This window comes from Passer domesticus, chromosome 6, assembly GCF_036417665.1.
Source record: "Passer domesticus isolate bPasDom1 chromosome 6, bPasDom1.hap1, whole genome shotgun sequence".
Lineage (NCBI taxonomy): Eukaryota > Metazoa > Chordata > Aves > Passeriformes > Passeridae > Passer > Passer domesticus.
The window spans coordinates 15,807,543-15,822,936 of record NC_087479.1 but is presented as its reverse complement, the minus strand read 5'-3'; the positions used below and the strand labels follow the sequence as shown (position 1 = coordinate 15,822,936).

At 41.7% G+C, this 15,394-nt stretch overlaps 1 protein-coding gene across 3 annotated transcripts in view; it reads right to left on the bottom strand.

The window, feature by feature from the left end:
• ITPK1 (inositol-tetrakisphosphate 1-kinase) overlaps positions 1-15,394 on the bottom strand; it is a 141,550-nt gene that overhangs the window by 102,491 nt on the left and 23,665 nt on the right. For all 3 annotated transcript variants that reach the window (XM_064423532.1, XM_064423531.1, XM_064423530.1), the window contains exon 3: positions 7,830-7,854. In XM_064423532.1, the coding sequence (XP_064279602.1) occupies positions 7,830-7,854 (25 nt within the window). The remainder of the gene's footprint in view (positions 1-7,829; positions 7,855-15,394) is intronic.

The window sequence follows — 15,394 nt, the reverse complement described above, 5'->3', positions numbered from 1 at the left end:
TGCACTGCTTTTGGTACCATGCAAAATTACCATTGGCAGTAAATTTTACAGAAAATTCGACAGTGAATAAAAATAAGCTGTCAAAAAGCCCAGAAGTATTTTCCAGCAAAAGGTCAATATTAGAGCCACTTCAATGGTTGACCCTTTTTCCTCTTCACCAAAAACCAAGCTATTTTCAAACCACCACAGAGATATTAAAAAGTAACGAAGGCACAGAAAACTCCTACAACATATGCAAAAACCCTTTCTGTCTGATCTGTCTACATTCAGACATACAGCAGAGATCTACACCTTTGCAAAAAAGAAATTAGAAGAAAAACCAAGTGTATTGCTTTCACCAGAAATGCAGAGTGAAAGTGAAAAATAAATACTTATTCTAGCAAATGGCATCACCCTTAAAACACAGTGCCCCTTGGAGAGAAAAAAAGGGGATGGGGGCAGAAGTTCAGCTGTCCTAATTAAGTTGAAGCCACTCTTCTGTCTTCTGCTGTATTTCCATGAAGGCAGTGAGGTTCATGAAAACATTTCCAGTTTTTGCTGTATTTGATTGCGCTCTGTTTTATATAGAGGCAGCTTAAGTACATGCATTAGAGATTTCTCTAATTTAAGGCTAAATACCAAATACAGGAAAACCTAATAAACTCTAGGGCTTAATGTCTTTAAGCACCAGGTTTTGTTGAAACCATTCACTCTTGCAACATGTTTATCTCCTTCAATTGTGAAGTGCCAGAAGAGCAAAGAAGCATGCAATATTTTCAGATGCAATTATCTCAGGCCACAGATCAAAGGAGTAAGTCTTGCAGAAGCTGGAGAAAGAAGAGTCAACATGCACTGAAAAGACTTCCTCCAGCTCCACTGATCTTCTGCAGCTCAGACCTACCAGCAGCCTCACTGGGGAAGACAGGCATACACACAGCCTCCTCCACTGTTCTGACAATTTTCTCTCCATAAAGCTTCTGCTGGAAGCAACCAAGTCTGAGCTACAGTGGATGCATGAGTCATTGCTCCTAAAAAACATCTCTGTGGAACCAAACCCCAGGACTGAAGGCAAGGTTACAGCTGCTGTGACAGGATTAAGCTTGCAACTCTGATAGAGCAGAGAACTGCATGACTTCACTCCCAAAACACACAAAGGACAGGGCATTCATCTGGGAGAGTACAGGGTCAGAGATACAGTCACCCTTGTCATGGTATCATATTAACTCCCCATCCTTCCAACTCCAAGAAAAAAACTTCAGAAAAGGTCAAAAGAGCTACATGCATATTTGTACTTCAACACTGACTGTGCAGTTTCAGCAAAAGCACAAATGAGACAGGTTGGTTTTAAAATAAGGCATTTCCTGAATCACGTGCCTCTGAACACACTCCATGTGCCTGTTTTGATACCATATCACAACACCTGCATCCAGTGAGACAAATAATTCTATTGTTTAGTGCAGACTCAAAGCCAAGTCTTTGTTGGCCAATAGGCACTTGCAATAAACATGATTCAAAAAAGCACTGTCTAATAGTTATTTTGTGCAAAGACTGGGACTGTATGCTCCAAAAAGAGGCAAACAGTTTTACAAGCCAGCATTTCTTTGAGGGTCTTACTTTATCCATACGGTTTCTTGGTGAGGGATTTATGAAGCTTTGTAATTCACAGAAGTATCTGGGAAGACATATGCTAATGACAGAAAGAATATTATACACCAGTGTTCAAAAATTAACAGCCCTGTTTTCCTTCACACACTCATTTGTCTTTAAATATATCCATTTAGCTATCTGAAAGTAACTTAAATGGCATTCCACTATGTGGAATATTAACTCCATTAGGAAACAGAGGCAGAATTTGTAAGGGACTTGCCTAAAGTACCTGCAGTAAGTGACAAAGCAAGGCAATTCCCCAGTGCAATTTCAATCCCATTACAGCCACCAAAATCTTTGGCCGAGGTCCCACAGGGACTGGATTTTCACTCAGGACTTCCCAACTCCCTGCCTTTAGCACTGTTAGGAATCACTGCCTCATCACTACCTACCAAGGAGTGGGGGCAGACAAAGGTGCTGGGCAGAGCTGGCTCCATAGGCCAGAAAAGTACAGGCTCCAACCTGACAGCCATTCATTATGCATTAGTTACAGATTTCTAAATCTTGGTAATGTTTTCACTCACACAGGTGCTGTCTGCAACTGACTGCACAGCCCACACCTCTCTGAGGCTACTGGGATTCACCACCTAAAGAAAGCAGTCAAACCAGTCAGTAAGAGACTCTCTCTGAGACACAAAAATTTCTTCATGGTTCACTCACTCACTCACCAAAAGTGTAAATAAATGCTATTTGATTTGTTTGGCTTACCCTGACTAGTTTTTAGGAATAAGTGTTTGTTGTCCATTTAATCTGCTTAATCCACACAGTGAGAATGTTCCATAGTTTTACCTTCCTTCCCTGCCCAAACAGATACCAGAAAGGCCCATGCTGTACCTCACTGACCAGTGTGCTGATGCAATGTAAAGCATCCTGCCAAAGTCATCTCTCCCTGCACTGGAACCTGTGCTTCATTCCTGCTGGGAAATGATGCTTCTCAGCTGCCACAGAGGTCTCACACAGAAGGATCTCCCCTACTGAGAAGGATCAGGGGGAGGATTCTGCCTGGGATTTGTTCTTCCACATTTCTGCTGTTTCTGGGTTCAAATTGAGATTAATGCACTTTTTTGGAAGACCCTACTTTGTGTGGTTAGCACACCCTTTGTAGCACTGACACTAAGAAGTACTGCTTAAAATCTTTCCAAGATTTTAAGCAGTGGCCCCCCACCTTCAAACACATGCAAAGTACCTAACACAATCCAGACTGGGAAGGGCTGGAGAGCCTCTATAGCATCACTTCCAAAAATGCACTGATGGCAAAGCAGGCTGCCATTCTCAGGAAAACATGCACTTTACTGAAGGCCTGGCATGCATGTAAAAATAAACTTTCTTCTGCCAGTACTAGAGAGCCAACTCTCCAACATCTCAACAACCTTGCTTGCTTTGGAAGCTTTCCAGTCACATCTTTCTGTATATGCTACCAAATACATATTTTACAAGCTCCTTTTTTTGGTTAGAACACTGCTGTTTCAAGCTTATTCCATTAATACTTCATGTGAAAATAAATCTCCCCTCATTTCTAGAAAACAACAGTTCCTGGCAACAAACAGTAGAAACCATTATCATTAGTATTTCACTTTGATTGAAGAATTAAATAGTGTGGAGGGCACCCCGAATTCTCCTTTGCAGGCTTCAAGAAAACCCGTATCTCAAAGGACAGTCTTCTTTTCCAAAGTAAAAGATTTCAAATATCCCTGTTCCCAGAAAGTTGGGAGAAAAACAAGACAGCAGTCAAGACTTGTAACTACTACAATCCACATCAGAAAACATGCTCTCCTTCATATCCTACTGCAATTAAAAAGCATGCAGTTTGAAATACAACTAATCCACTTTAATAGCAAACTGACTAGAACATCCTTCTAAGATGGAAGAGCATTAGTGTTCATTTCATCCAAAATCACCCACCCAAAAATAGGGAATCTTCACTATTTTAGAATTTAAAAAAGCGAGCAAGAGCTCAAGGAAAGTTTGGGTGTGGAAACAGCTTTGAAGTCACGAGAAATACAAAGGCTCCAAACTATGTCACACAAAAACCAAACTGGCAATTTGTCAGAAGCCAAAGGGCTGCAGCTAATTATTCTGGTTTTGCATAGCTTGTGAAACAAAAATAAATGCATGTCTCTATCAAAGGTACTTGTGATGATTTCCACTTCAGTGCACATGTTTTCACTCTAACATTCTTCAAACTAAGCCAACAGATTTTTCCTGAAAAACAAGGTAGATGTTCTTTCTTTCCCTTACACAGTACAATCATAAGAAACTGGCTACTTCACTAGCAAAAGAAGAACTGACAATTTTCAATCCTAAATTTTGCCCTCCACTAATTTGAGTGATGGAGGGCTAGAAATTGAACAGGATCAGAAGCAGCTTTACTTTTAAGACACTACATAAAACCCTTATTTGCTAGATGCCATTACAGAAAATAGCTTTTTTAATGATAAACACCTCATCAGCCATCCACTGCATAGCTTTGTAAGCAGTCTTCTCCTTGAAACAGTGATGAAAGAATTTATTAAGAAATGCTTCAGTTTAAGGATTTTCTGGCAAGTCACCGCAATGCCAGCACAAGAGCTGTTCTGCCTCAGCCTTGTCAGCTGCTGCCTGCCTAGCAACTGCCTGCAGGCCATGGCAGATGGGCTTTGGTCATGTCTGTCACCTGTTCAGGGCACCTCTACCCTTCTCTGCCCACCAGCTCAAGCCACGCCAGCTGAGCAGGCAGCTGCGAAGGGTGGGAAGAGCCGGTGAGAAAGGAGAAGGTTTGGAACTGCCACAGGAACCACAAGAGCATTTCATTCAGAATACTTTAAATGTAGCCTGAAGATTCAACACAGCTGAATTGGTGCTGCCTTTCACGGGAAGAGAGCCAGCAACTCCAGCCCTGCTGACCACCTTTCACTGCTCATGCCTTCATGCCCACACAAGGGCACAAGCTAATGGCCCCACACCCTTCTGAGACAGCTGCAGCTGAAATTCCTGCAGCACAGACCCCAGCAGCACTGGGGCTGGTACTGCAACAGGCTCCCTGGGAGAAATGGGATACATCCTTCAGTCTCTCCTCCTGTAAAACTGGAACAGGAGTGCTTCCTTACCTTATGGAGTACAAACAAGTAAGCATCCTAATTCAAGTGATCCCTCCTTAAAAAAAAAAAAAAAGCAAATGCCCCATAATGAGGTGAAAGATGCAGTACTGTATTCTGTTAGGAGCCCATCTTGAAAAGCTAGTAAATTGCTTTTTTGTTTTTTTTTTCCTTGTAATACAACACTGGTTTGCGGCTGGCCCACTGACTTGGATCTAAGCTGCAGGAAGCAAACCTAAATCCAAAACATTGCCAGATTTTAAGGGTGCTTCTACTCAGAGTTCTGCCATGACCACCGGAAAAACAGAAATGAGCTAATCCTATTCAGGCTCCCAAATGTTTGGGTGCAGGCTCAGACTCATACTGTCTTTGGAAAGTTCATAACCTTGAAAGCTTTTTATTTAATTAATCTACTGTGCCACCTTCTAAGCCAGCTAGCTTGGTGGATGTTACTCGGTTGTACTATATAATGTTGCACATTTCAGCTCTTGTACCTTGAGTTTACAATGAATTCTTACTATGTTAGAAATTAATCAGTACTTCTAAAAAACCCCAATTATTTATCACCACACAAGTTGAGAGGTTTTCTGTTTGTTTTCAATGTGCTTTAATTAAGGTCTTACTGCTAGATAAAGGAGAATGCCTGCTTAGCATCCCACTGCCAGTCCTGTTCTTGCTTTATTTCTCTTTGGAGGATGTGCGTGTTTCCCCACTCAATAAAAATAGAAAGCTGGAACCACTCTCCCCGCTGAAAGTGGAAGTCTGAGAGAAAACAAAACACAAAACCTGAACACAAGTAATGAAATGTTAATTGCTGTCTAGCAGCAGCTCACTGAATCTGGACAGCACAATTAGCTCGAAGAAAGCAAAATAAAATAATTTAATCTGTCTAGCCAAAGAAGAGAGGAGTATCCTAAATCCCCCCTGCAGGAAGGAAACAGAAGTCACACAGGTGCTTATTTGAAGACTTCCAAGACTTCCCTTTAGTAGTAGAAAATCCTTTCCTGCTCTTGTGAAACATCTTTGGAAAAGAATGATCTGATGTATGTTCACAGAAGTCAGCACATACCAGTCCCTCGTGCTTTGCTCTCTAAAAGCCAGTAACTAAACCTTACCCTCCAACTCACTACAGCAAGTCTACGGCAGAAAAATTCTGAATTTATATGAAGAAGAAACATCCTGTGTATTTTGAGTTTTGATTTATGTGCTTACTGTCAGACCTAAGAGCTGGTTTCTCTCTAACAGGACATGTTCTTTAAAGGAGAAAGGGAAGCAAATCAAAGAAATGCTGCTGCTTTACACAGGAAGACAATATTCCCTCTGTCAAATAAACCTTGTGCACCAGATGGACACCAAGGCAATCCTTCTAGAAGCAGGGCTAGGGGGACAGATCACGTGAGGTGCCTCAAGCAAAGGTTTCAAGCAATAAGGGGTGAAAAGCAAGAGCCCATTTCTGATACTTTCCCTACTGGCTGAAGCACATGCATCGGGATATATGAAGCAACACGCAAGTGATAGGCAAAGGGTGATCACACACTTCCATCCATCCTGTTCCAGCAGAGCAGCAGGCACCAGAGATTGAGGCGTGCCTTTGGGGCACAAACTCCCAGTATAGATTAGTCTGACATCTCAACCATGCTGTCGAATATGAGACGATAAATTATGAGACCATAAAGCGTTTTGTGGGGACAAAGTCCTGTCTAGTTCTGTCCAAATGTTTTCTAAAATGCTCTTACAATAAATAAATACTTTCCAATAGTTTTGTGTCTGTCTGATGACTAGCCATTAAGCTACACAAACCTGTGGAAGGACAGTAACTTTAATCCATGAGGCTCAACTAATGGATGCATCACTGAATTATCTCATATGAGCCCCTTGCTGCGTAAATGTACAGTGCAGGTGCAGGGCACATATAACAAATGCAGGCACTGGACTGTAATACACTGAGGTATTAATAAAATAGTAATGTCCCCCATAAAGTGACATAAATATGGGCTACCTTTCTCCCAGTGCTCCTGATCAAGCTGTGTTTTGTAAATGCTGGTTGGTTTTTATCAGTCTGGTAACGCCATTATCAAAACTGATGAAAGAAACTGCCCCTTAGCTCTGAGCAATAGGAGGTACAGGAAAGGAAGATGATGCTGTAGTGGTGAAAGGTTAAACACAGCCAGTAAAGTATATGCCCTTTGTCCTTCTAACACAATGCAGTTCTCTGACAGCCACTCCTAACTGAAAGACATACTCTCCATTTTAACCAGCAACGAGAAGTTTTTAAGTCTTTTCTGACACTGGATTCTTAAAACAAAATGGCCTGATTTTTCAATTTATTTTTTGTTAAGTGTTTTTCTCCTGCTCCCTGCTGGTGTTGAGAAGCACCTTCCACATGGACTTCAGAGCAACCTTAATTACCCAAGGCTAACACACCATTTTCCACCTCTCTCCTTGTCGCCTCTATTGAGGCAGTGAGGAACTCACCACTTCAGAGCTCAAAATGAGCACCAGGTAAATATCAGCAAGAGTGAAACCTATGACATACAGCTCTTCTAAGCACACAAAACAAGCCAGAAAGAAAGAGCATGTTCCCCTTCATCTTTTAGGGCTTACAGTGCTCTGTGTTACAGCTGACATGTAACATAATTCCTTTCACAAGATGACACCATCCTTTAAGTAACATCTTGTGACCTGGGAAAGAACAAATGTAGCCAACACCTGAACTTATCTGTAGATGGGCCACAACTTGAAAGCACTTTAGTATCATTTCACTGCTCGCTGGGTTACAAGAACATTCCTTCTGCCATAGCTTTTTTCCAAATGGCAGATCCTGTTTCTGTTAATTGCATTCTGTGAATGCAATTAAAAGAGTAACATCACCTAATCAACTATCAGAACCTATTAATTGACAGACACAAGAAAAGCCTAACTGCATTACCACTTTCACTAAGGCACCTATTAAACTGGACTGCTCAACACATGCTTCATAAAAGGGGAATCCTGTCGTTCCAAAAGCAGGATCTGTTATAAAGAACTTAATGGAAAGAAAAGTCATTAAGCCCAGGTCATATTGGCATCCAAATGACAGCATTTAAAATCAGTAAGCCTTCTTTACAAGAAAATAGAGCTTTTACTCACCTGCACTACTTCTACGCCTCTTTTCCTGAAAAAAGGAAGAAAAAAAAAGGAAAGGTTAGTGTTGGAAATGTGAGGAAAATGTAAAAACAAAAACTAATGGAAAAGCACTGCTTCATACTAGAATGCAAACAATAAAAATCTGCACTAATAACCTGATTCAAATTCAGGAAAGCACTTGTTCAGTTTCATTCCCTGTCTAGGAAGCACTTTGGCAGATTCTGAGTCATGTCCCCAGAAGTAACCCAAGATGAATACCAAGCAGCTTCAGTGCTGGGACTGATAGAGCTGTCAGGAGAGCACAGGTAGGAAGTGGCCGATATTAAGGAGGGAGTATCTCAGTTTTAATTAGATCTAGTTTGCTTTTAATTTCTCATCTGCCCTCAGAGTGTGCAAACTGCACCACAGCATATTCTGCATGCTTGACAGATCTTTTCTTTTGAACCAAGGATACATGTATAGATGTCAAGGAGAATGGACACAGCACCTTGCAGTCATTTATCCTCTTATTTACAGCCTTATTCTACCCCCATCATCTTGGTACACAGGATGCTACCCCACACTTCAGTTCAAAGACTTGCAGTCAGTCTGATTCCTTCAAGAGCACAGTTCAAATACTTGGGGTTTCTAGGAAAGGACCAAGCCTTTGGCCATATGGAGAATCGTTCCAGTGATCCTGAATCGCCAGGAATGAGAGACTGGAGAGGCCTATGAATTCTACACCAAAATGCTGAGAACTGCAATTGGTAGAGCCAACTTAGGCAGATCTGCAGAGACAGTTGTCTACTCTGATGGTATGAGAACTGAGATTCAGGTACATGCAGTCAGACAATGCTCAGTCACTGCCTCTGACAAGTTATCAAGCAAAACAAACAATTTCTGCACTAGGCTTGAGAGCAGAACTGATTCCTGGCACAAAGCCCAGCCACTCCTGCTCCATGCCCTCCTCCCAATACATGCAGGCTATTTAAGTAAGTTAGAATCTTCTCACTTTGAAGACGTAGGAAATTCAACTTAAAAATGAAAAGCCACAGTGAGCACAAGACAGAAATCTCTCTTCCTTGTTCCCACTAGCCCCGTATGTGAAAATCAAAGTCCCTTTTTAGGAGGAGGTCATAGAACAGGACCGCCTAACTCTGCCCTCAATGCTTGTCTATCTAAGAGTGTCTGTGTTGTTGTCCACAGTCACAAATGCTGCACACTGCTGAATACACAATGGCTCCTCCAGCTTTCCACCCAAGACAGTAGGTCTTTCTTTTGGGAGGCCATTACAAGGATGCCCAAAGGGACAGGCAATCAATCAGCATCTATGACACAAACTGCCCCCTCTTCCACTTTACCAGTCTGGAGTCTCTCTGGCCTAGAAGCGGCATTCAATGCACAGACACAGGAGAGAGCCTGTTGTGAGAGCTCAGCAAGGAAATAAAAGAAAAAATGAAACCAAGCACCTCTTGCAAAGAATTTCAAAGGCCTCTAGCACATAGAAGTAGCTGTAAGTGGTGGGTGAGTAATATACTGCCACTGTTGTGTGGGAAGCACTACTGTAGATCATCACCTGAGGCTGGCCAGATGCATTCCAACTCTGTGGTGAGAAAAAAATATTAATCTTGTAGAGAAAGAGTTAACAGCCAAATTGTCGAAGCCATGATTTTCACAGAGCTAAGCAAGAAAAATAGGAAAAATCAGGTGGGGAAATGCTATTTCATAAATTAGGGCAGCAGACTCCTCAGAAGCATTCCAAGTATTATAAGCTAAAACTTAAAATAATCAAACATTTTTGCTGTATGTGCCCTGGAGTAAGCAAAACAACTCAAAGCTACCATGGAAATACACCAAACTTCAGACAAAACTGCACCACAGTCCCTGGAAGGACAGTGACTGATGGCAAAAGCTGCGTTTCTTGTCATGCCTACATACACACTGAATAAGCTTTATTCTACTTTGAGGAAGATAAATATTCGTGAGCTGGGTGCCAAACCCATTTGAGAGAGAATCAGTCCACACGGTTTCTGTAATCGCACCAAAATGAACTTTGCAAATGTTCTGGGACTTACTGAAACCAACTGCACTGTCCCAGCAGAAGGGAAGAAGCCAGAACAGCACACGGGCAGGGAGAGAAGGGGTGGCTGCTCTTAGGTACAATGCCACACATGCTTAAAAAGGTACAGGAAGAAGGAAGCAATTACCAAGGCTGGCTTGTAGGCTGGTCTTCCCCTTTTCACAGGGGAGCAGGATGTCCTTTTTTTACCAGAAATATGAGAACCTTTTCTACTTAAACCCAGGGGACAAGAAACCATAGAAGCACTTTGAGAACTAGTTCATTTGAGAAAAAATCCTCTACCAAAATACCATAATTTGAAAATAAGTTATTTTAAAAAACAAGAAGTATCCAAACAATCAAGATGTCAAGCCAACATGCACCTCAGTTTTGTTATTAGCTGATTTTCTGCCCAGAAGATTTCCTAAGCCAATGACTTCAGGCTTTTCAGCCAGGCAGGCAGGTCACAGCAGTAGGCTCAGGGCAGCAAGACATCCCTTATGCAACCAAGCATGCACCATCTAACCACACAAACCACCTCACGTCACCTGGGAAAGGGGTTAGGGTCAGGCATGGAAAGAAAGCTGATCCTATGCATGAGAAACTCTGGACCTTCAAAAAACAGAGTAAACAGAGAGAATGAAGCAGACTGTGGGCCATAATTCCCCAACAAGGGGTTGCCTGTGCAGGACACACAATGGAGACAAGACAGTTGCTGAATGAACTGTGCTGGGAGTCTGACAGAGCCATGGACCATTTACCACTTCTTCCTATTGTGCTTTAAAAAGCCAGTAAGACAAACACATCCTACAGCTCTCATGTACATACTTTTGGGCTGTTTCTTTAGCAGAGGACAGGCAGGGCATGATTGACAGGATGGGATGACTATTTCATCTGGTGTGCTGACCACTATTCTTGTGTCCCTCATGGTGTTGTCCATGACTTTCTAGCTTCCCTTGCAGTCTCAAAGTGAGACACTGCCTGCCAGGGGAAGGGCTCCCATTCCCAGCTGGCCTAGCTGCCTCCTCACAAATCTCTCTTTCTGAGAGGAAAGGAAGGTCATTATTAACTGTATTTCCCTTCTGCCTCCAAAGAGGCAACTCAGTTGTGTCAAAGAGAGACTGTGTCTGTCCACTTTCATTGAATAGACATTTGAAAAATGTCCAGTTGTAAACCACATTCCTAGAGGTAGCTAATTTAAAAATACATTTAATTTCAAAGATCATCTAAACACTGCAACATTTACGGGAAAACCAGAAACATTTAAGTAACTGCTGCATTACTCTGCAGTACCAAATAAATTGCAAAAACTTGCTCCAACCTATCAGTTCTATACCTGAATCCAGTGAAAAACTCTACTGGATAATGCAAGCCTCCCTGTACGCAATAGCAATTAAAATAATTACCGAGCTAGTTGACTTCATGTTGAAGTTGGAATGACGTACGGATTTAAAGAAGAATTCAATATCAAGTTACTAAGAGCACATTGATCAATGTCTTGAAATTGAGGTTTTTATCACAGCCACAAACTATGTAGAATAGCAGGCTTTTGGGGTTGGGATGGGGTTTTTTTAAACACTCAAAGTAAACAGTTTGGACTAATTCCCCACAGCATCTAGGACCTGAATATCATAGTGAATTATAATTAAAAGAGAAAAAATTACTATCAGGTTGTACATCATAGTCATAGTTAAATTAAGCAAATTGTTTTTCTTGTATGGTTTGAGTGACAGATTGAAAAATGCCAAATGGAATTTACAATTTCAAAAGTAATAGCCAATCTTTCTATCATACATGCAGTGAAGTTAATTTTCTCAGATACCACTTTGAAAATTTCCCACGTAAAGAAGTAGCAAAGAAGAAGAAGAAGAATGTATTGCTTTAATAGTAAAAAAAGCATTTTCAGAGAAAAGCAATACACTGGCATCAAAGGAGCTTATAAATATTAATACATCAAAGCAAAAACCTGTAGCCACCAAGACTTTCCACCACACTGAAAACAAGACAATACTGGACAGCCACAATCTTATGGACAGCCCATCTCCCCTCCTGGCATAAAGGCAAGCTCAGCTCAATTGCCTTAGCTTTTCCATCAGCAGAATACTCTGCTTTTTTTTTTTTTTTTAATTAAATATTCATGACAATCCTTGCTTTTATTATTTTTCATCACTGATGGATTCCACATTATTGTCTATTAGGGAAAAAACAAAAAAATTAGTAACTAATATTGTGGTGCTCGCTGTCCAGGGGCTCTGGCTCGCAGCCACAGCCATCAGTGCACGTGGACATTACCTCAGGGCATCTGAAACATGGCCAGACACAGCTGTAACAGGGGGACCTTTTGTGGTTTGGTTTTTTGCACGCAGATTATCAAGCAGGCAATTAATCAGTTATTTTTACCAATTTATATCCAACTACGCTTACCTTTTAGCAAGCTTTTCCCTACTAATCTGTATTCTGGAAAGTTTTATGTCTGAAATGGATCAAAAGTTGGCATTTGGGGGAGGGAGTTCTCAGTTTCCTCAGTCTGTAAAGCATCACAGATCCAAAGAAGAACAGCAATAGAGTGCACCTTTACAGTCTGGTAGGTACAGATAATGTAGTACAGGAGAGAAAACATCACACTTCAAACTCTAAGTGTTCTTCAGGTGGGCTGAAAAAAGCCCAAGACTTTGGGCTGTCACGAAAGATCTTTCAAGTAGGATAAAACTTCACAGAAGGCAGCCACATTTGTGCATTTCTTTCCTTGTTTGTATAAACAGGGAATGGTCCAAGTAATAGAAGCCCTCATACATCAGATGCTACAACACCATAAGTGATTTTCACACCACCACCCCATTCACACATGACATTTGGTAGAACCATCTGATGTTCTCCACATCTTCAAAGCATTATATCATCCTATTTACAGCCATAAAAATGCTTCTTAAGAGTGCTGTATCGGAACAAAGTGCCCTGAAAGGGACTAGAAAATAAGAGAGGATCTTGGTAGAGCAGCAGCGGCATCGGTCTGGTATTCACCTGCAGTGCCATAAATTCCCACTACAACACACACAAACATTCACCAGCATTTCACAGCAAAGATACAGCTGGAAACCCACTAAACCTTTATCCTGAAAGGGCAATGACAAAATGAAGTATCCAACATTAATGCTTCAGACATCAAGAAGAAGGGCAGAAAAAGCTACAAAAGAAAGAAAACAGGCACTGCAAGCAGTAACTAAAGGAAATAAATGGCCTTTAGTCACTAAATATTAAGACAAAGTTTCAGTCTGTTTAATGAAACATTACAGGGCTCCTAATTTCACCACTAAAAAAACCCACGTAGTGTAGAAATAAAATCTGTGTATCCCAAGTTATAAAAACCAAAAAGCCAGTAAATACAAACTCAAAAGAATCTGTTTTCTTTTTAAACTAGGCATTTAAAATGGATCAGTGCTGCTGAGCTCTGCCAGACTCTTTTCTTGGAACCAGTGACCCCAGGTTCTGGGAGCCTCTACTTGGTACTTTCCCAGCAGGATAGAAAACCTTTAACCACAGTCTTTTGAGAGAAAAAAAAACCCTGAAAAATCATCAGTGGGAAGAAGGAGCGATTAACAGCTGCAGAGAGAAATTATTAAAGGCAGTAAGTTATTCATCCTACCAGACATTCAGAGACGGATTTAGTACCTGATGACAATTATAAGCAATCGGGCAGGGTTCAGCCTTTAGCCATGGGCTAACCACCAGACATTATCAGCTCCAGTTCCCAGCTATGGCAAGCAGCCACACCCCATGATCTCTTTACAACCTCATTAAAAACCACCTTGAAACCAAGCTGTTTTGGAACTGTATCTTCCATTACAAGACATTAATTTCCCAAAGGTCAGAGTCCTTCAAATTTGCAGGCTAAATTGCTCTAGCACCATCCTTTGGCTTCAATAAACTGCTTGCTTCCTCAAGGGCTGCAGAGAGCACACATGTCCTCTCTGCTCCCAGTTCCCTTTGTCTCCCCATAACCCCAGTCACCCCAGTGTTAATATGACCCTTAACATGCAGAAAACAAACACATGACCCATCCCTTTCAAGAGTCTTTCTAAGGTCATGAGACATCAGTGATGGCTCAAAGAGACCTGAGAAGAGGCAGCAGAATCACGAGGCCAAAGACAATATCCCTTCCAGGGACAGACATGGTATTCATCTTTATATATAAAAAACTCTTGCTGCAGAAGCTTCTAGAAGGCTTCTAGAAACAAATGAACGTGGTGCAAAGGTTCCTACAACTGGAGAGTTGGAATGGAGGATTCCAGCTCTTTAGGAAGGACAGGCAAGGGAGTCACCCTCTGTATGTCAGTAAGCAGCTGGAGTGCAAGGAGCTCTGCCTGGGAATGGATGAGGAGCACACTGAGAGCTTATGGGTCAGGAGAGGTGACATAGACCACCTGACCAGGGAGAACAAGCAGATGAGGCCCTGTGTAGACAGACAGAACAGCCTCACATTCACAACACCTCAAGTTCACAGGGGACTTCCCAGCAAGATCACGGAATAGATCCTTCTAGAAACTATATTAAGACTCTTGGCAAATACAGAGGTGATTGGGGACAGCTAGCAAATTATGCCTGCCAAATTTGGTGGCTAAAGGAAGAGGAACTGCTGCCATCAACCTAGACTTGTGCAAAGCATTTGACACTGTCCCATGTGACATCCTTATCTCTAAACTGGAGATGTGCCTTGGTGTTCTGAGAAGAAGCTTGAGCTGCTCTCATCTTCACTGCACAAAGATCACAGCTCGGTATGGCCAGTGATAGGAGGCTCTGCCGGGCCCCAGGCTCGTACTGCAGGCTCTGCAGATCTCCTGCACACCACAAGGCAAAACAAATGCACACCTCCATTCTGCTAAAGCCAAGGGGTACAGAGAGAAAGGCAGGTCTGCCAAGCCAGCTTTCACCTAGAAAGGGCCTTTAATATACTAACTCTGAAACTGAGGCTGCATATCCTCTGCAACTTTCCAAGACTTTGGCAAAAAGCCTTGAATAAACGTTTTGGGAGTTTTTATAGAGGGCAGACACCCACTGAGACACGCATAAGAAATGTGCAATGTGCAAATTTTTTTTAATTTCTTGGATCTCTGAAAGAGATTGGGCATTTTTTTTTGGCAGAAATTATAGACATATTTAAGTTCAGCAACTTGCCATGCAAAAATGACTATTCATCTCCAGCCAGGCTTCAAGTAAGATATATAGGTGTCTGGGGCTTTTTTCTTTATGCAAAACTTCATTATACAAACAAGAGAAAATTAGCATGTCTGCTCATTGAAGAAACCTGATTGCAACTCCTTTTTTCCTCTCCATAAGGGACTGTGTTTTGGCACTGTACAAGTCAGACACCAAGCCTCCCTTAAGTTTCATCACCTTTGAAACCCTTGTGATTTCTTGTCTTTTACACTCACCAAGTGACCACTGTTTGCATATGCAAGGAACCAATTTTCCTCTATGGAACTGGAATCAGCCATAGATTCACAGACATAAGCAATAACAGGAGCCTATTGCA